Source organism: Zosterops lateralis (genome assembly GCF_965231275.1).
Source record: "Zosterops lateralis genome assembly, chromosome: 6".
In the NCBI taxonomy this organism is placed as follows: Eukaryota; Metazoa; Chordata; class Aves; order Passeriformes; family Zosteropidae; genus Zosterops; species Zosterops lateralis.
The window spans coordinates 59358391-59374323 of NC_139761.1; the positions used below are offsets into that span (position 1 = coordinate 59358391).

Genomic DNA, 15933 nt, shown 5'->3' on the forward strand with positions numbered 1-15933 from the left:
GACAGTTAAAAAATATTCCCCCTTGTCCTATTGCAACAGGCCCTTCTGAAAAGTTTGTCCTCGTGGTGCAAAGACAATTTGTCGTTTTGAACTTAACTCTGGAAATTCAGTTATTGAAGCTGATACTAGTTGGAAGCTGTATCTTGTAAGGAACATTACTGTGGAAAAAATGTATATATATGTGTATTTTAGTCTGTAGTTAAGAGCTGTGTAAGATCTGTCTTGACAGGACTTCTTGATATGAAAATACCCCTTGTGAGAAGTTTTGAACTTACTCTCCTTAGGCTTCTACTCATACCCTTTCACATATATCCTACAAACAGCGAGAATATGGCGGGAACAGAGAGCAAAATTCAGAATCCCTGTGACCGAACAGATAAAAATATCCATTATAAAAGACACGCATTCTCTCTTGCTTTATCGCGTTTGCCTGGACCGAGGGCCGTAAACAGCAGCGGATTTGGGATCTCTGTGGGAGCTATAGTATTGTAGAAAGTAGTGCAAAACGTTTTAAAGTTAAATTCTGTAGATTTGGGGACCCGAGCCCGAAACACGGCGGGACTCGCAGCTCCGCGCCGGCGCTCCCCGCTGCGGCCGCGCGGGGGCGCCCTCGCTCCGCACATCCCGGCGGGACGGGCTGGGCTCCTCGGCCCCGCGGGCGGCTCCCGGCCCGAGCTCGCCTTGCGGGGCACTCGCCGTGCCTCAAGGGGTCCTGCCGGGGCTCCGGGCCCCGGGGCCGCCCGCACCATCCCCGCTCCGAGCGCCGACCTCCGCCCGCCGCCCCGCACGACCTCCGCGCCCCGAGCTGCGTATGGCCCGCTCCCCTCTTGCCCCGCCTCCTGCCCCGCCCCTCTCGTGTGTGATTGGCCGGGCTGCTCCCCCGCCGCCGACGATTGGTGCTCGCCGCGCGCCTCATTTGCATGCGGCGGTGCGGAGCGCGCGGCAGAGCCGCGGCGGGGAAGTTGCGCCGGAGCCGCCGCCGAGCACCCGTCCCGTCCCGTCGCTGCCTCCGCGCCCTCCGCCCGGCCCGAGCGGGGCATGGCCGAGCGCAGCCTCCCGCCGGGATGGAGGTAGCCGGGCCCTCGGGGAGGGCTCCCGCCCTCTGCGCTGCCGGTCCTGCCGCGCCGCTCGGGGCTCGCTAGGGATCTGCCCCCAGCCTCACCTTTCGCGCTTGTCCTGCCGCTTGGCTTAACCCGTCTTTCCTATGGCTGGGATATACAGCTCGACTCTGAAGACCCTGGAGGATTTAACTTTGGACTCTGGTTATGGGGCAGGGGATTCCTGCAGGTCCCTCAGTCTCTCTTCTTCCAAGTCCAACTCGCAAGCCTTCACCTCTTCTCAGCACAGAGGCAACTGGTGGTACTACTCGGGCTCCATGAACAGTCGGAACAACAGCTGGGACACCGTGAACACCGTGCTGCCGGAAGACCCCGAGGTCGCCGACATCTTCTCCAAGTGCCCTAAGCTGCCGGATCTCGAGGAGTACCCTTGGACCGATGAGGACATCGGCAGAATCCTGCGCAAAGGGAAGGGGGACGGTCAGGGCAGGAGCTTCTCGCAGGAGGCCGTCCGGCGGCTCTCGCAGCTGCTGCGGCGCGCCCTGATCAGGGTGTCCAGGGAGGCTCAGCGCCTCAGCGTCATGCACTCCAAGTGCACCCGCTTCGAGGTGCAGAGCGCCGTCAAACTCATCCAGAGCTGGGCCCTGGCCGAGAGCTGCGTGCTGGCCACGGTCAAGGCGCTCTCCCTGTACAGCATGAGCGCCGGCGATGGGCTGCGGAAAGGCAAGTCCGCCCGCTGCGGCCTCACCTTCTCGGTGGGCAGGTTCTTCAGGTGGATGGTGGACACCAGGATCTCGGTGAGGATCCACGAGTACGCGGCCATCTCCCTGGCGGCCTGCATGGAGAACCTGGTGGAGGAGATTAAGGCGAGGGTTTTGGCCAGTCAGAGCCCCGAGGGCGGAGGGGAGATCTCGGCCGAGGTCATGGAGATGGTTATCAACAACGACGCGGAACTTTGGGGAGTGTTGCAGCCTTACGAGCACCTCATCTGTGGGAAAAACGCAAATGGTAAGAGCCGGGTTTTACAGTGTGTTGACTTGGTACCGGCGAGCTTTACGGTGAAGTCCTGGCTCTCTGCGGGCTTGGGGTTTTTCTGGGTTGTCTTTGCATCTTGGCCGTGGTTTGTGTCTGCGTAAAGCGGGCATGACACGGTCCTGCCAGGCAGGAATGGTCCTGCTCCGCTCCCGAGACGTACCAGGGTATGAAGGGCTGTGGGAAACCAAGCCCTGCTGTCCTAATAAACATCTGACTCTCCAGCAGCTGCTGTTTTGGGGCATTTTCGCTCTAAAAGGCGTGCAGGGCTGTTCTCTGTAGCTCTAAGATGAAATGTGCTTTACAAGCTGCTGTCCAGAAAGTACCACTGTGTCTCTTTTAGACAAAATTTATCTTATAGCGAGTATCTTGTAGTTTCATCTCAAAGATCCTGTTACCACGTACCAGCCTGGAGAGGGAAAACAACATTAGTTTATTATTTTTTTTTTCCTTTGCGGTAGTGAAATCCACATTTTGAGCAAAAACTTTGAGCTTTGTATACTTCTGAATTCCTTGTAATTCAACATAAACTTGCGGTGTCCCTTCCTGGCATAAACAAGAGGGTGTGTGTGAGTGTAGGACGGTGCCCCAGCAATGAGTAACACAGTGCTAAGGTGCTTTCCGCTGTCATTTGTTTGGAAAGCGAAGTTTCCGAACACTTGGGCAGATAAAGGAATGTTGGCATCTCCTCCCTGGAGCGAGGAGCAGTTTGAGGGGCTAAAGCCGTGACGCTTGTGTTAAGGAGCTGCGCTGTTTATTTTGCATTGTCACACTGAGGAATACCACATTTTTCCATGGAAAAAAAAAATCAGGGAAACGTCCAGTTTAGAGAAGTATTTTGTGTACCACCCACGGTTTCGTGACCTTTGCTGTCCTCTGTGATTTAACTCTATAAAACCACGGGGCTCGGTCTTTTCTCTCAGAGCGAGAGAAGTAAAGGAGCTTTTTTAATTTGAGGGGAAAAAAAAACTTTTGAAATTGTGTCAGAGATGGGCTGAGTCACCTCCCCCTCCCTGGGTGCATTGATTTCCTGCAGTTTTCCTGTTCCCAAGCGATTATGTGGCTCAGATCAGGAGTAGGTAGGTGACTGCAGGGAGTTGTCCCCAGTGGGTCAGCAGTAATAAACATCTGTGAAATAAACGTGAAGAGCCTTTTGGATGTCCTGCTGGCTCCAGTTCAAGGCGTAGCTGTGAGTTTCAAGGTCAAACAGAGGCATCTACGGTTCTGGCTAGAAGCGCTTGTGTGATTAGAGAGGTATGAGGATGCCGAGTCTGCCAGAAGACTTGCCATTCTTTCGTTTATCGTGGGGGTGTTTGTTTGCCACCGGCCGCGAGAGGAGGACTTGCTTCCCCTCCCTTGTTCCTTATTTAGGGAACCTGGAGTATAATATTTTGGTTCTGGGGACCGAAATGTACATTTCAGTTCTTCTCAGTGCATTTGCCACTCAGGTTTTGTGTGTAAAGTGAAGAGTTGGACCCTCACTCGGCTTTTTTTTTTTTTTTTTTCTTAAGAGAAATTTCCTTGGAAAAACTGCAGTGAGTGAATGGATGCTGGTGTTGAATGGGAAGAGGAGGGCGAGTGTGCAGGGAAATGATAAATATTCAGAGCACCAAATGGTCAGTTATGATAACATCCCGCACAGTGCAAAGCCAGGCAGTCAGTGGCCACCAGAAGGATTGGCTTCTGGTGCCTCTTTTGTTGTTCCTGCCTTTCAGATCAATCCTGTCAATAATTGGATGCATTTTTTAAGTCTAAAAATTGAATAAAAGCGCACATGAAGGCATCCTGTGATTCCCTGTGACAGTCTGTCACCAGTGTTTTACCTGACACAAGTCAGTGAATCCTCTAAATGGCTTTTCTTGCAGTTGGAAGGCCACAAATGGTTTTATATGGATGCAAAAAAGCTTGAAATAACTTCTCTATTCTTCTCCCTGTAGGAATTGTAAATGAGTAGTATTCACATCATTCTGCACAGTGCTTTCAGATGATCTTGTCTTTTACATTAATTTAAATCTGAAGTAAATCTGGCAGTGAAAGAACTGGATTTATTCCTGTTCAAGGAACAGGGGAACTTGCTTTACTGTCACTTTTGTTTCTTTTCTAGAAAAAGCATTTAGTGGAGCACTGGTAAATTGCAAACTCAGGGGTGTGTGTGTGTGTGTTGGGTTTTGTTTTATAGCCCTGAGTTTGATGTCAGAGATAAAAAGCACTTAGAGGTTCAGTTCTGGCTCCAGTCAAGCATTGTAATCCCTGGGTGAAATCCATGGCGCTGTCCTATGCAGAAGATTGCTCGGGATTATCATAATGGACATTTCTGGCATTATGATCTATTGAATACCATTTTCATTATTAGATCAGGACAGCCTGCTGCTCTGGAGTCAAAGAAACAGTAAGTAAATACATAAATCTTCCTAAATTCTCATGAGACTGAGGTTTTAGACCTGTATTTCTTCGGTGACTAATCTTCCATCAAAGACCACAGTCCAGTCACTGGTCTTGATGCTCTGGAGGCTGAAAGAGCAATAACTGTGTATTACATCAAATGTGTTTTAATCAACACCTGCTGTGTGAAGGGTAGAGTTTAAAACTCTGTCAATGCTTAAGGGGGAATTTTAATATTATTTTAAAATAAATAACAATCTGTGGCTTGCTTGTTTATTTGCCCTTTCTGTGAAGCTGTTCTTTAATCAACTTTTTTGCCTGTTCTGTGAGCCATTTCTCTGCCCCCACTGCGAGTTCTGGCTCTGTGCTTGGGACTTGGTGGCTCTGCCTTGGCAGGAGGAGGAGGAATGACCTGAGCCTGTGGCCCCGAGTTCTGCCAGGCTCTGGGTGTGTTAATGCCTCCCAGGGTAAGATCTTTTTAGACACAGTTCAGGTGGGATGTTGCAAAAAAAACAATGCAATGCTGGGAAGAGAATGAAACAAAAGCAGCAAGAATGGAAAACAGCTACTGAACAGTGTAGCTAATGAAAGGTAAAACAAGTGTAAATTGGAATACATGTTTTATTTACATGAAGATATATATATATGCAGTGGTAGAGAATGCACCCAGTGGTTTCACAGGGAGTTCGAGACACACTAATTTGGAATATTAGAGTCTATTCATTTCAGATTCTTGAAAAAGAAGTTGAAATCTGAGCTTACCTTGGGAATGTGTTTCTTTCATTTGATCTGCTTATATTTGGTGCATGGTTCTTTAGACTGTGAGCTGTCAGCGCTGCAAATACATTTTGATATTATTGCCCTGTTAATTACAGCACTTGGGTTGTGCTGAACTCTCTGGTTATGGTCAGGCACTCCCCTGTCTGCCAGTCCACCTGCTGTGCTGTTTAATGCATCAGCACATCCTGGTGCTCTGGAGATAGAAGTGTTGACAGATGTTTTGCCAAAGGAAAAAAAAAAAAAAAGGAGAGGGGGAAGGGCTGGAATTTAACTTGATAATGCTGTTTCTTCATGTACCTCTTAGCCCAAACACTTGAAGTTCTCCCTGGATGAACTAATCCACAAATGAGTCCTGTGGTTTGCTCTGCTGAAGATGAAGAAAAATAGGGTCTGAATTAATTCTGCTTGCATTTTGAGATATTTTTCTTAGAAAGGGTTAAGGAGGGAAACGTATAACCTTTCCTCACTGTGTGAGGGAATGGTTTGGACTCTATAAAATCAAATAAGGCATGAATTTTCTTCTCTCTGTTACTAAATACTGACAAACCTTATCAAACATGGGCTTAGCATTTACTGTCACCAGCCCTGTGTTCTTTTGGCTATAATTTTTAACCTTAGTTCACTGCACTAGCACAGGTTAAAAATCATACCAAATTTTAAAGAGGATTTTTTAGAGTTACACTGTGGTGAAAATTCCTTTTTATACCTATCCCATGGTCTGGAGTAACTCTTTTATTTCTGCATAGTCATGGTACTGTATTGAAATGCAGCATGGGGGGAAGAAATAGTGACATTTCAATAAGCAGAATGTTCTTTTGTTATCTGAGCTGAACAAACTGGTGTGCTCATCAAGAGCCTCATCAATTTTAATAAGCTATCAGCTCCACAAGTCTTCAGGAAAGCATTGCATGGTGGAAGGGAGGGGGGCATTTTGGAGAAGAGAGCTGCAAATGCAATCAATAAAGGAAACTGAGGAGAAATACAAGGCTCATATGGTGGTACAGCAGGTGGCTTGCAAATTGTTTCAGAAAAAATAATCAGATAACTCTGTCTTCTGTGTTTCTTTGTCTGAAGCAGGAATTTGAAGCAATTTTGGGGATTCCTGGGCAGGAATTTGGTACCTTATGTACACATTTCCATTTTGGGTGAGCTGGTTGTAGCTATGATCCTATTCCAACTTTGGCTTGATTCACCTCTGGACCCCCAACCCACCTTTGTGTGCTTCTACTCCTACACAGCTCAGAGCTTGGATTTCTGTCCACAAACCCACAGGGACCAACTCTTTAAGCCTAAATATTAGTGCTTGTACACACATGTTCACCTCTCCCCCAAAAACAAACCACCAGGTGCATATCTGCAGATGTTTGTGTTTTTAATTGTGCAGCTTATGGTAAAGTACAGAGTAAGTGAGGCTAACCTGCCTATTTTTTTCCACATTACCGTGTGTCTATTGATATATTTTAGTTATGGTAAAGGAGAATAATGATGTAATGATGCTGTTCTTAAATTAATCCTTCACATTGCTGATATTGCCCCATGGCAATAAAAATTTGCGTCCTTTGAGTAAAACTGGTTAAAGAGCAAGTGTTGAAATCTGTCTATAACTACCAGCAGCAAATGCTGCTGCTGTTTAGATTTTTAGTGGAATCAGTGTTGGTGGCAACTTACCCCTGTGAGGCAGAGGAGTTGGTTTCTCTTGGAGGGAAAACTCTGTGACCTCTTTTGTAAAGGCTGAAGTCTCTTGTTACTTGAACCGAGTGAATATTGTTGGGGTCAGGACAGAATTTTATCCCTAAGTGACAACAGAGTTCTAGTGTTTGGTTCATTAATTAGTTGATTTTCCAGGTGAAAAAAAAAGCGGGCTTAGCTCAAAGATTTAGTAGCAAACACCGGTGCAATATCTGGGGTGCCACTACATGTTATTTTGTTTGTGTATCTCAGCAGAAAATGAGGCATGAGCTCTGAGTGTTCATATTATTAGTAATAAAATGCAGTGTGTTTGATGCCCATGTCTCCTGATACCAGAACAACTGGAATTAAACTGGAGCTCGTGCAGCTGATTTTGCTGAACTGGGCCACCAGAGTGAGTTGTTTTTTTTTTTTCCTCATGTGCCCCATCTAATTTCTTATGTGATTTCAAACTGCAACTCATCTGATCAAGGGAGAGTTGCTGGTTGTCAGTCAGCTTCCATAACTCATCTATAGGATTATGGATATACTCTTCTTCCTTGGGATCAGCACTCATCCAGAGTATGGACATTTTATATATATATGTATTAGCTATTTTGCCATCTTAATCCTCCCCAGTTTGAGGTTATTCCAAAATTAACTGCAGTAGCAACAAAGGGTAGTGGTGAATTTTGAATAAATTCTGTTTTGCTAATGGGGTTGAGATGAAACATCTTTTTGCACTGAAAAATCTTGTTTGGGTAGTAATGTTATGGCAATGTTTTCATGTTGTAATAATTTGTTTCTGCTGAGATACATAATGTGATTCAATTACTCCAGTTAATGGTCCATTTAGAGCTTTCTTCATCTGTTTGATTTTTCTGTCCCTTTCCCCAGCTCGGTTTTGTAATGGATGGATCTGCAACAACTCAAAGGAAATGTTTCTGTTTGTGAAGTCCTCTGTTGCAGGAAACATAAGTAAAGTTCTGGAAACACATATTTACAATAAACAATTCCAAGTTGCAGAGAAGGATGGGTGAGGACTCAAACACTTAATTGACTTCAGAGAAAGCTGAAGCTCCAAAGTGCCTGCTTGTACTTCGGAGCTTAAACCCAAAATCTTGGTACTGAAGTAGGAGTAAGTTGTTAAATTTTTACAGCAATGCAAAAAAAATGGAATAAGGCCAGAATTGGTATTAATGCTTTGATCTTTGCTAAATTAGCCTGTTGTCTTTTCTTAAAGGCTAATGTATTTTACATTTTACTTTTTCTTGAGTGATTTGTCACTTGTGCCAGCAGAATTCAACAGAAGAGGAACAGAGGCTTGTAAGCACAATAAACCCACTGGATACTCTGCAGTGCCCAGTTAATCTCTCAGCTGTCTTAATTCTCTTGAACCTTTGGAAACAAGATGAAAATAATTCTCTGTTTACATTTGAACTCTTACTTTGCATTTGGTCAGGGCTGAGCTTTCAGGTCAGTGTATGTGGTCCTTATTTATAAACATTTCCCATTGTTGGAGGCTGAGGATTTTGCCAGCTGGACATTAAGGAAAACCTCTCTCCCTGATGAAGTTTTGCCCCAGCAGTAGACAGCAGGAGGAAATGTCCATTTCTTCATGTTGAGCTATGAGAATTCAGGCTGATGAACAAAAGAATAAAAACAGTAATTTCTGGTGCTCCTCTTGTTTTAATGGGATTGATTTACGTGGTATTTTGAACCTAAGTGCCTAACATGACATTTGATTAAATCCAAACAAGCCTGAGGCCACAGTAAATTCAAGGACAGTGGTGGCTTCGTGCTTTCTTCATTTACAAATTAGGGCCAAAGTACTCCAACAGAACCCTTGATTCTTTTCCATACGGGAGAGCAGCTACATTAAAAAAAAAAAAAATATATATATATATATATACATACATATATATATAAAAGCTAGTGGACTTTGTTGAGAGCATGAGTCAATTTAAGGGTTCCAAGTTGTGGATTTTTATGGAATACCAGGTTGGAAGGGATGTGAAGGATCACCTTTTGACCACATGAGTGAGGAGAGCCTTTTAAAGTGGAGTTGCCTTGTTTGCATGGCAGGACTGGTTCCAGGAAAGCAACCCTAGAAAGGGGAAAGGTTTGTTCCCTTCACCCCCAGCATATCCAGACTTGCCTTTGGCCTTGGGTCAGAGGCCAGGCAGGATCTGTGAGCTCAGCCTGGTCCTTGGGAAGTGTTTGGGTGCAGCAGGTGACCTGGTGAGCTCAGCAGGGCAGCGAGGAGAGGCCAGCGATGGGCAGGGCATAGCTGGGGTGGTTTTGTCAAGCCCTGATTGAAGTGTCTGCCTGCAGCCCTGCCAGGGTGGTGGCTGCCCTTCTGTGAGCTTGGGAGATGTGGGGTACAATTAATAGAGTGGAAGTGGCTTCTGAGGAAAGGGGGTGATGTGGCTGCTGCTCTCTTCAGGATGGGACACGAAGGATTAAAGTTAAATGGAATTCTGAGCTACAAAGCCCTTGTCTATTAAAAGCTGCTTGTTTTGTGGTACTTGCAGGTGAAAGCCCCTTAGAATTGCAGACTTTCTCCTCCTCATCTACTCCAACCTTGCTCCTTAGTGATGTGATTCCTAGATGAGCTCCTTTGTGGGGCAGCAGTTTGGATCAGTCTTGGCTGTGATTTTACGTGAAACATTTCTCTGAAATTGCCCCTCGGCAAAGCTGAGGTGCTGGGCTGCAACCTGGGAGCATCATTGAATTAGGTCCCAGGGCTTTTTGGGTGCTCTTTGTGTGGCTCTGACCCAGACATTCAGAGGTCAGTCGTACACCTGAGCACTTGCCAGTCTTGTTCTGGTTGTTTAATTATTACACCTGGACCATCTCTTTCTTAAAACTTTTTTGATGTTCACATCCTGTTGTGCTTGACCTGCTTCAGGTTTGAATTGAGCAAAATGCCAGAGCAATCTGTCATGAGGATGCATTTGGCTCTCCCTGTCCAAAAATTAAAAAGCCTTGATGTAGGCAAATGAAAGAGAAAAATGTGCTTAAACAGTTCCTGTAGTTTTTGTGTAGTGACACTGAAATGCTTGAGATTATGAAGAGTGTGTGTGGTAGAATCCTGGGATAGAGACGAAGAACTGAAGCCAAATAAACATTTCAGAGCAGCTTTTCAGTCTGTGGATGTAGATTTATAACAACTGATAAATTTGCTGTGGGGCTGTGCAAGATCAAAGTAGAAGCTGTTTATGGTATTTCGGGGATGAGAGGAAAGAAACACTACAGAAGACGTAATCTGCTTGTCCCATTCTTCGCTGTTTATAACATCACAGTCCATGCTGGAAACTTCTGTTGCTTTAATTTCTGTCCCAATCTGGAGTCTGTTGCCTGGGACTTGGAGAATAAAGAAGAAAATACAACTCTGTTTACACTGGGACTTATACATTAAAAAGATAAGCACATAGAGGCATAATCATCTATATTATTTTTTGATCCTATATAGCTCTGGATTTTTTCCTGATTAATTCCAAGATGACAGTGAATAGATTTTCTTCTAATATTTACGTTTTATTGTTTGAGAATAAAGCACGCTACTATTGGAGCTGAAGGACAAGAGTTGAATATTGGCAGACAGTTAAAGTAGGGAGTTAGGCCAGTTTTGCCTCATAGTCATTCTACAAACTGTTTAGGTTTTTGATGTTTTACTAGAATTTATTAGAAATCACTTTCTTGTTTGTTTTGTTTAAATGACTACTCAGTAGTCCAGCACCACTGACTCATGTCAGGTGAAAGCAAAAACCAGGGTTTCGAGCTGCTTTTAGGCAGTTCACTCACCTTTATCTTTGATTCCTCTTACAAATAGTTGTGAGGTTCCTTTTTTTATTTCTTTTCCCAGTTGCAGTGCAATTTCCTGAGATAACACCACAGGCCTGACCAAAACCTTAGGGATGGGTACTCGTTGTAATAATATGAGAAATAACGTATAATGCAATGTGTTTCCTCTGTGGAGGTGGATATAAGTTCTCTTTAATTGCACATTGAATTTCTGCTCTTTGTTGAACATTATCTTCATTCCAGCCCCCCCTGCCCGCTTTTGTGCTCAGCTTGCATTGGCGACTTTGTTTAGTCTACAGATCATAAAAGTTTCTCCCGAGCTGCACTGATACAATTTTATTATGATCTTAGTGTGGTTTCTGGTACTTCTGAGCTGTTATATCAGTTTTATAATGTGCCTGTGGATAGTTGCACTGTAGGGACAATTGGACTTAGAGGGGAGGGAAGAAGGCAAAAACCTATAATGGAAGTAACCAATTCATAATCTTTATTGATTAATAAACTGTCTCACTCTATTGCCAATATGTAAAGACTTTTAAGGCTTTTTTTTTTTTCCCCCAGGAAGTATTATAAAAATTTGTTATGCTATGTCAGTATATGTTGAAACTTTGGCTTTTGAATGAGTGTCAGTTTTGTTCAAGCCTGAAGTAAGATCAGGAGATCTGTCAGTGTTGTTGTCAATGACCTGCTACTGAAAGAAGCTCAGAGTCCATGCAAGAAGTGCTGCTCATTTCAAAGTTTAACCTTGCAGCAGCCAAGGGAATAATTTCCACTTGATTCCATAGATATTTGATCAGGTTTTGCTTATCAGAAAAGACTGGCTCCTTTTGAAGCAGTCGCCTGGGTTCGAAATCGCTCAGATTGAGGCCACATGTTTGTCTGAGGTGGTTTTGTTTTAGTACTTTGTAATAAACTTAAGGGATTTACACCTTGAGGTGGGAAAAGCTTTAGCTTTGGTGACCATTCCTTCCTTGGAAAACCTGGATGGGAGGATTTAAAGCATCCGTGCCCTGAGGTAGTTTTGTAGCTGTGCTGGTGAGTGCGATGTGGGTGACTGGTGTGTTTTTGTTAATATTATTCCTTTGGAAAAGCGTATCCATCCTCCAGCTCCGTTCTCTAAGGTCAATGCCAGATGCAGAGTCTCTTATTAAAGCCACTCAAGGAAGATTAATGCTCAAGGTTTCTCCATGGAAAGCAACCCTGGAATTGTTTTTGGCACTTTTTCCCTGCGTGTGTAATTCCGTGGCTCATGTTTTTGCAGCAGACATGTGGAAATGCAGCTTTCACCCTAAGTTATTTTGTGGGATGATGTACAAATCTGTAAATTTGGGGGTGAGTAGGCCATCTTGCTTTGTTTTCAAACAGTTGAGGTGACCTGTGACCTGCTGAATAAAACTCTGTAAATTTTCTTGTACTTCCACAGCAGTTCCACAGAATATATAAAACTTTGCTGTTACAGTGTGATGATGTATATGCAAGGCTGTGTGATTGTGGTTTTTCACGTTCACTGTAGAGGGCCAGAGCTCCCCTAAGGCAAGCATAATTTATAAATGAGAGTGAATATAATTTATTAGCATGCAGGTAAGCCTTGCCATGCAGCCAAGACTTAGATAATTCTTAAGCAATGGCAGAAGATCCCGAGCTGGCACACGGGGCATTTGGCCTTGCACCATCTGCAGAGCCTGCACTCCAATTTTCTGCTGTTGCCATGGGCTGCAGACTCAGACAGGAAATCATGGTAGGATGGGAAGGGGTCCAAAACACACACAGCCGGTATAAGATTTGCAGTTGAAAGGGAGTTTCAGAGAACAGGCTATCTGTTCTGCTCACCAGGCAGGGCAAAGCAAAGCTGCCTTGTGTGTGTGTGTGCGCCCACACGCTTTAAATGTCTTTTTATATTTTACACGCTCATTTTTTTAAGGGCTGGAATTTTTTCCATGTAAAGTAACGCACATAACTTCAAATGGGCCATTTATATACAAGGGGCCTGATTCAGCCTCTCTTGATTGGTTGTACTGGGCTGAAAGCAGAGTAACCACATGGAGCTTGGGGCACATCAGGCCAAAAAGCTGCCCCTGCCTCCCCTTCCCATGGGCTCATTTTGGGAGTTTAGTTCTGTTTTCAGTGCTCAAGGCCTGGGTTCTGTGCTCTATAGAGCTCCCTCCTCTATGGGAGGCTGTGGTGCATGGCCCATGAAGTGACAAGGATGCAGAAGGTGTTTGGTTAGTGGAGCTGAGTCTCTTTCTAGCCCTGGGTAGGTCACAGGGTTGGAGTTATTAATGCATTTTCCTTGAGCTGTAGGTTAAAATAGGGAATACTGGAGTGATTTGCTTTGGAGAGCAAACAGTTTTCTTATCTGCCTATGAGAGATAAGCACAATAATCTGTGTGTAATGAACTGCACAATCTGCAGAGCTTCCAGCGTGTCTCAGGAATAGTGTAGGACAGAGGTCAGCTTATTCTGCCTTGACAGATGAGGGGAGAGGATGATTTCTCCAGCAGTTCCTAATTTAATTTTAGTAAAGGAGATGCTCCTTAACTAAAATTTATAGCATATCCACACTGAGCATCGTGCTTGGGAGGCATTCTTGACAGACAGAACAGGATCACAGCAAACTTCTTGTGGTAAAAACCTGCTTGAAAACTTTCTCTCTCAGCCCCATCTGTGGTTTTTAATTCTGACTGAAGGGAGCCATATAAGTGGCCGGATTATTCTCCGGGCATTTTCCAATTTGGCTTGTGTCTGTAGTGCCTCTCCAGCTGCTTGGAAGAATGGAATGGAACTGTGAACACAGGAGTAAGGTGAGGTCTGTGTGTTACACTGCAAAATATTGCTGGATGCACTGGTGATGTATCTGTCAAGAATGAGACCGGGGCTACCAATTAATCTCATTAGAAATTAAAAACTTGGGTAGGGTTTAACCCTGGGCCTAGGATCAGCATCTGAGGCAGTTTATTTCATGTATCTTCCAGTAACTGCCGCCTTTTTATGTGCAATATAACATCAGAAAGATTTGCTGCTTTTCCTTTTTGATTTTATTTAAATCTGACGGGAGACCGTTCAAATGGCAGCCAGTCTCAGCCAAGCCATCTGCCTAAACCGTCCGCAACGCATTGTATTCCTGAAAGAGCATTCTGGTGAAACATCCCAATTCTGAAAAGTTTGAGCTGATTCTACATTAAAAGAAGTGATCCAAAAAAGCTGCTGGTGATTTACATGTGAACGCTGCCAAGTATTTCTCTGATGAGAGTGCCTAACAAAGGAGTGCTCGAGTGGGTTGAGTAAGGCTGATTGGAACAATCGGTTGTGGGCTGCAGCTCTTTCTGGTATTCCACAATGGTGAGGAGCTACTGTCACTTGTATTTTCAATCTGTATTTTGCTTAGAAGTACAAGACCTTTTGTTGTAAGGTCCCTTGAGCCAGTTGTGGGGGGGAGAGACAATATTTCTTGCTCTAAAATATTCATGGAGCTTGCATGGGCTGCTTCAGCTGACTTTGTCACCCCGAGTGATTTCTAGAAGGCGACAGAGAAGTTGTATTTGATTCGTCTTAATTAGGACTTGATAGACACATTCTAATTTGACTTCTGGGTCTAAATATGGATCTGCATTAATTATCAACTGCTCTCCTAACCTTGCTTTTTGTTCTCAGCTGTGACTGAGGAGTTTGCTCAGGGAATAGCTGGGAAAATGTGTAGTATTTGTTGTGCAGGACTGGTTCATCTGAGGACACTTTTCTGTTCAGGGAGGGACAGCAGGTTATTTTCTGGGCTTGTTCTGTGATGAACAGCACAAGCTTTAGGAGACTCGTGTAGGAGTGATTTCTTCTACTTTTTTTGTGATTTGCTGTTGAAATGAGGCAGGTCATATAAAGCAGCTGCTTATTTTGGAACAAAATCAGCATAACACATTAAAGAACTCATTAATCACTTTGCTCGACCTTAATTTATTATTTAAAAAAACTTATTGCGTCTCTTGTTCATTTTGAAATGCCATATGTTGTATATTCAGATCTACAGGTTAAGTGCATCAAATAGACTTACGATAGGGAGTAAAACCAAAGCAGATTCCTGTTGAGGTATTGGCTGTCCTTTTACTCATTTTTAGGAGTGGGAGGTGGCTGTATAAATACCTGCACAAAGAACTGCTCTGAACTCTCCTCTTGTGTAAATTTTTGTCCTGGGATAGTGGCTTCTTCCCTTTGTTCAGTTTTTCTGACACAAAAGCCATCACTTTCCTAAAAGTCTTTCAATACCTTAACCAGCTTCTGCATCTCCTCTCCCGTCAGAAATCCCAGTGCTTATTTGACAGCAGGATTTACTCAGTAGTTAAACCCTGAGTTCCTTGGGGATGTCTTTCTTATATATATATCCCCTGTGCAATCCTAATGGTATGAGAAGAGCTTACTTACTACATTATAATCACGTTAACTTGGTACAGAGTTGGGATTTTTTGAGGAGTGTGAGTAAATGGATCAACCATTAAAACCTCAGTTAGTTTTGGGACAGAGAAGGGATCAGTAGATTTGGTCAGAAACCTGCTCTCTAATTGTCTAATAATACAATTGTCTATTCCTGCAAGCCAAAATGGGATCATAAGCACAGGACCAAGCTTCTATTCAGCCTTTAAAGAGGGTACTCAAGCAGTATTTTCATTTTATTGGGAGGGTACAGTCAGGTTTGTGTGGTCGTTAACATATAGGACTTCATACAACTGGCAGCCTTAATTGGATATAAGAGTTAGTAAAGCATGAGGTGAACCAGAATGAGATCTCTTGGGGTCTGAGTTGTGCCTCCTTTTAAAATACGCATGGCTTGGCACAGTGAGTAGCTGGGGCTGAGGGTAGTGTAATATTAATTTTGTTTGAATAATGGCATTCATGTGCCTGTGCTAAATGAGTATGTTCTGCTGCCTGTCCTGCAGATTGTGGACTGGCCTCTGAGGTTGTTTCAAATCTCCAGTGCTTATCTCACACCCTTAATGGCTAACTTCTGCAACAGAGCCTGTCTTGATTCCCAGTGATGTAATGGATCAGAACCTGACCTTACTGCACTGCTTTTCCCACAACTGTTGTGCAGCAATCACACAGCTGTTCACTGATTATTATTTTCTTTTTTTCCTAGTTGGCTTCTTTGGGACACATTATTCTTTGGCCCCAACTTCCTGATGCAAGTCATCAGCCCCTCTTTGTAACAGCATTCAGGCAG

General features: G+C 44.2%; 1 protein-coding gene across 2 annotated transcripts in view; it reads left to right on the plus strand.

The window, feature by feature from the left end:
- The first annotated feature begins 1024 nt into the window (after positions 1–1024).
- Positions 1025–15933, plus strand: part of ABTB2 (ankyrin repeat and BTB domain containing 2) — a 112727-nt gene continuing 97818 nt past the window's right edge. Inside the window, exon 1 of one of the 2 annotated variants that reach the window (XM_083862952.1) lies at positions 1025–2066. In XM_083862952.1, the coding sequence (XP_083719078.1) occupies positions 1205–2066 (862 nt within the window). In that variant the 5' untranslated portion in view covers positions 1025–1204. The remainder of the gene's footprint in view (positions 2067–15933) is intronic. The other variant, XM_083862951.1, reaches the window with a different exon arrangement.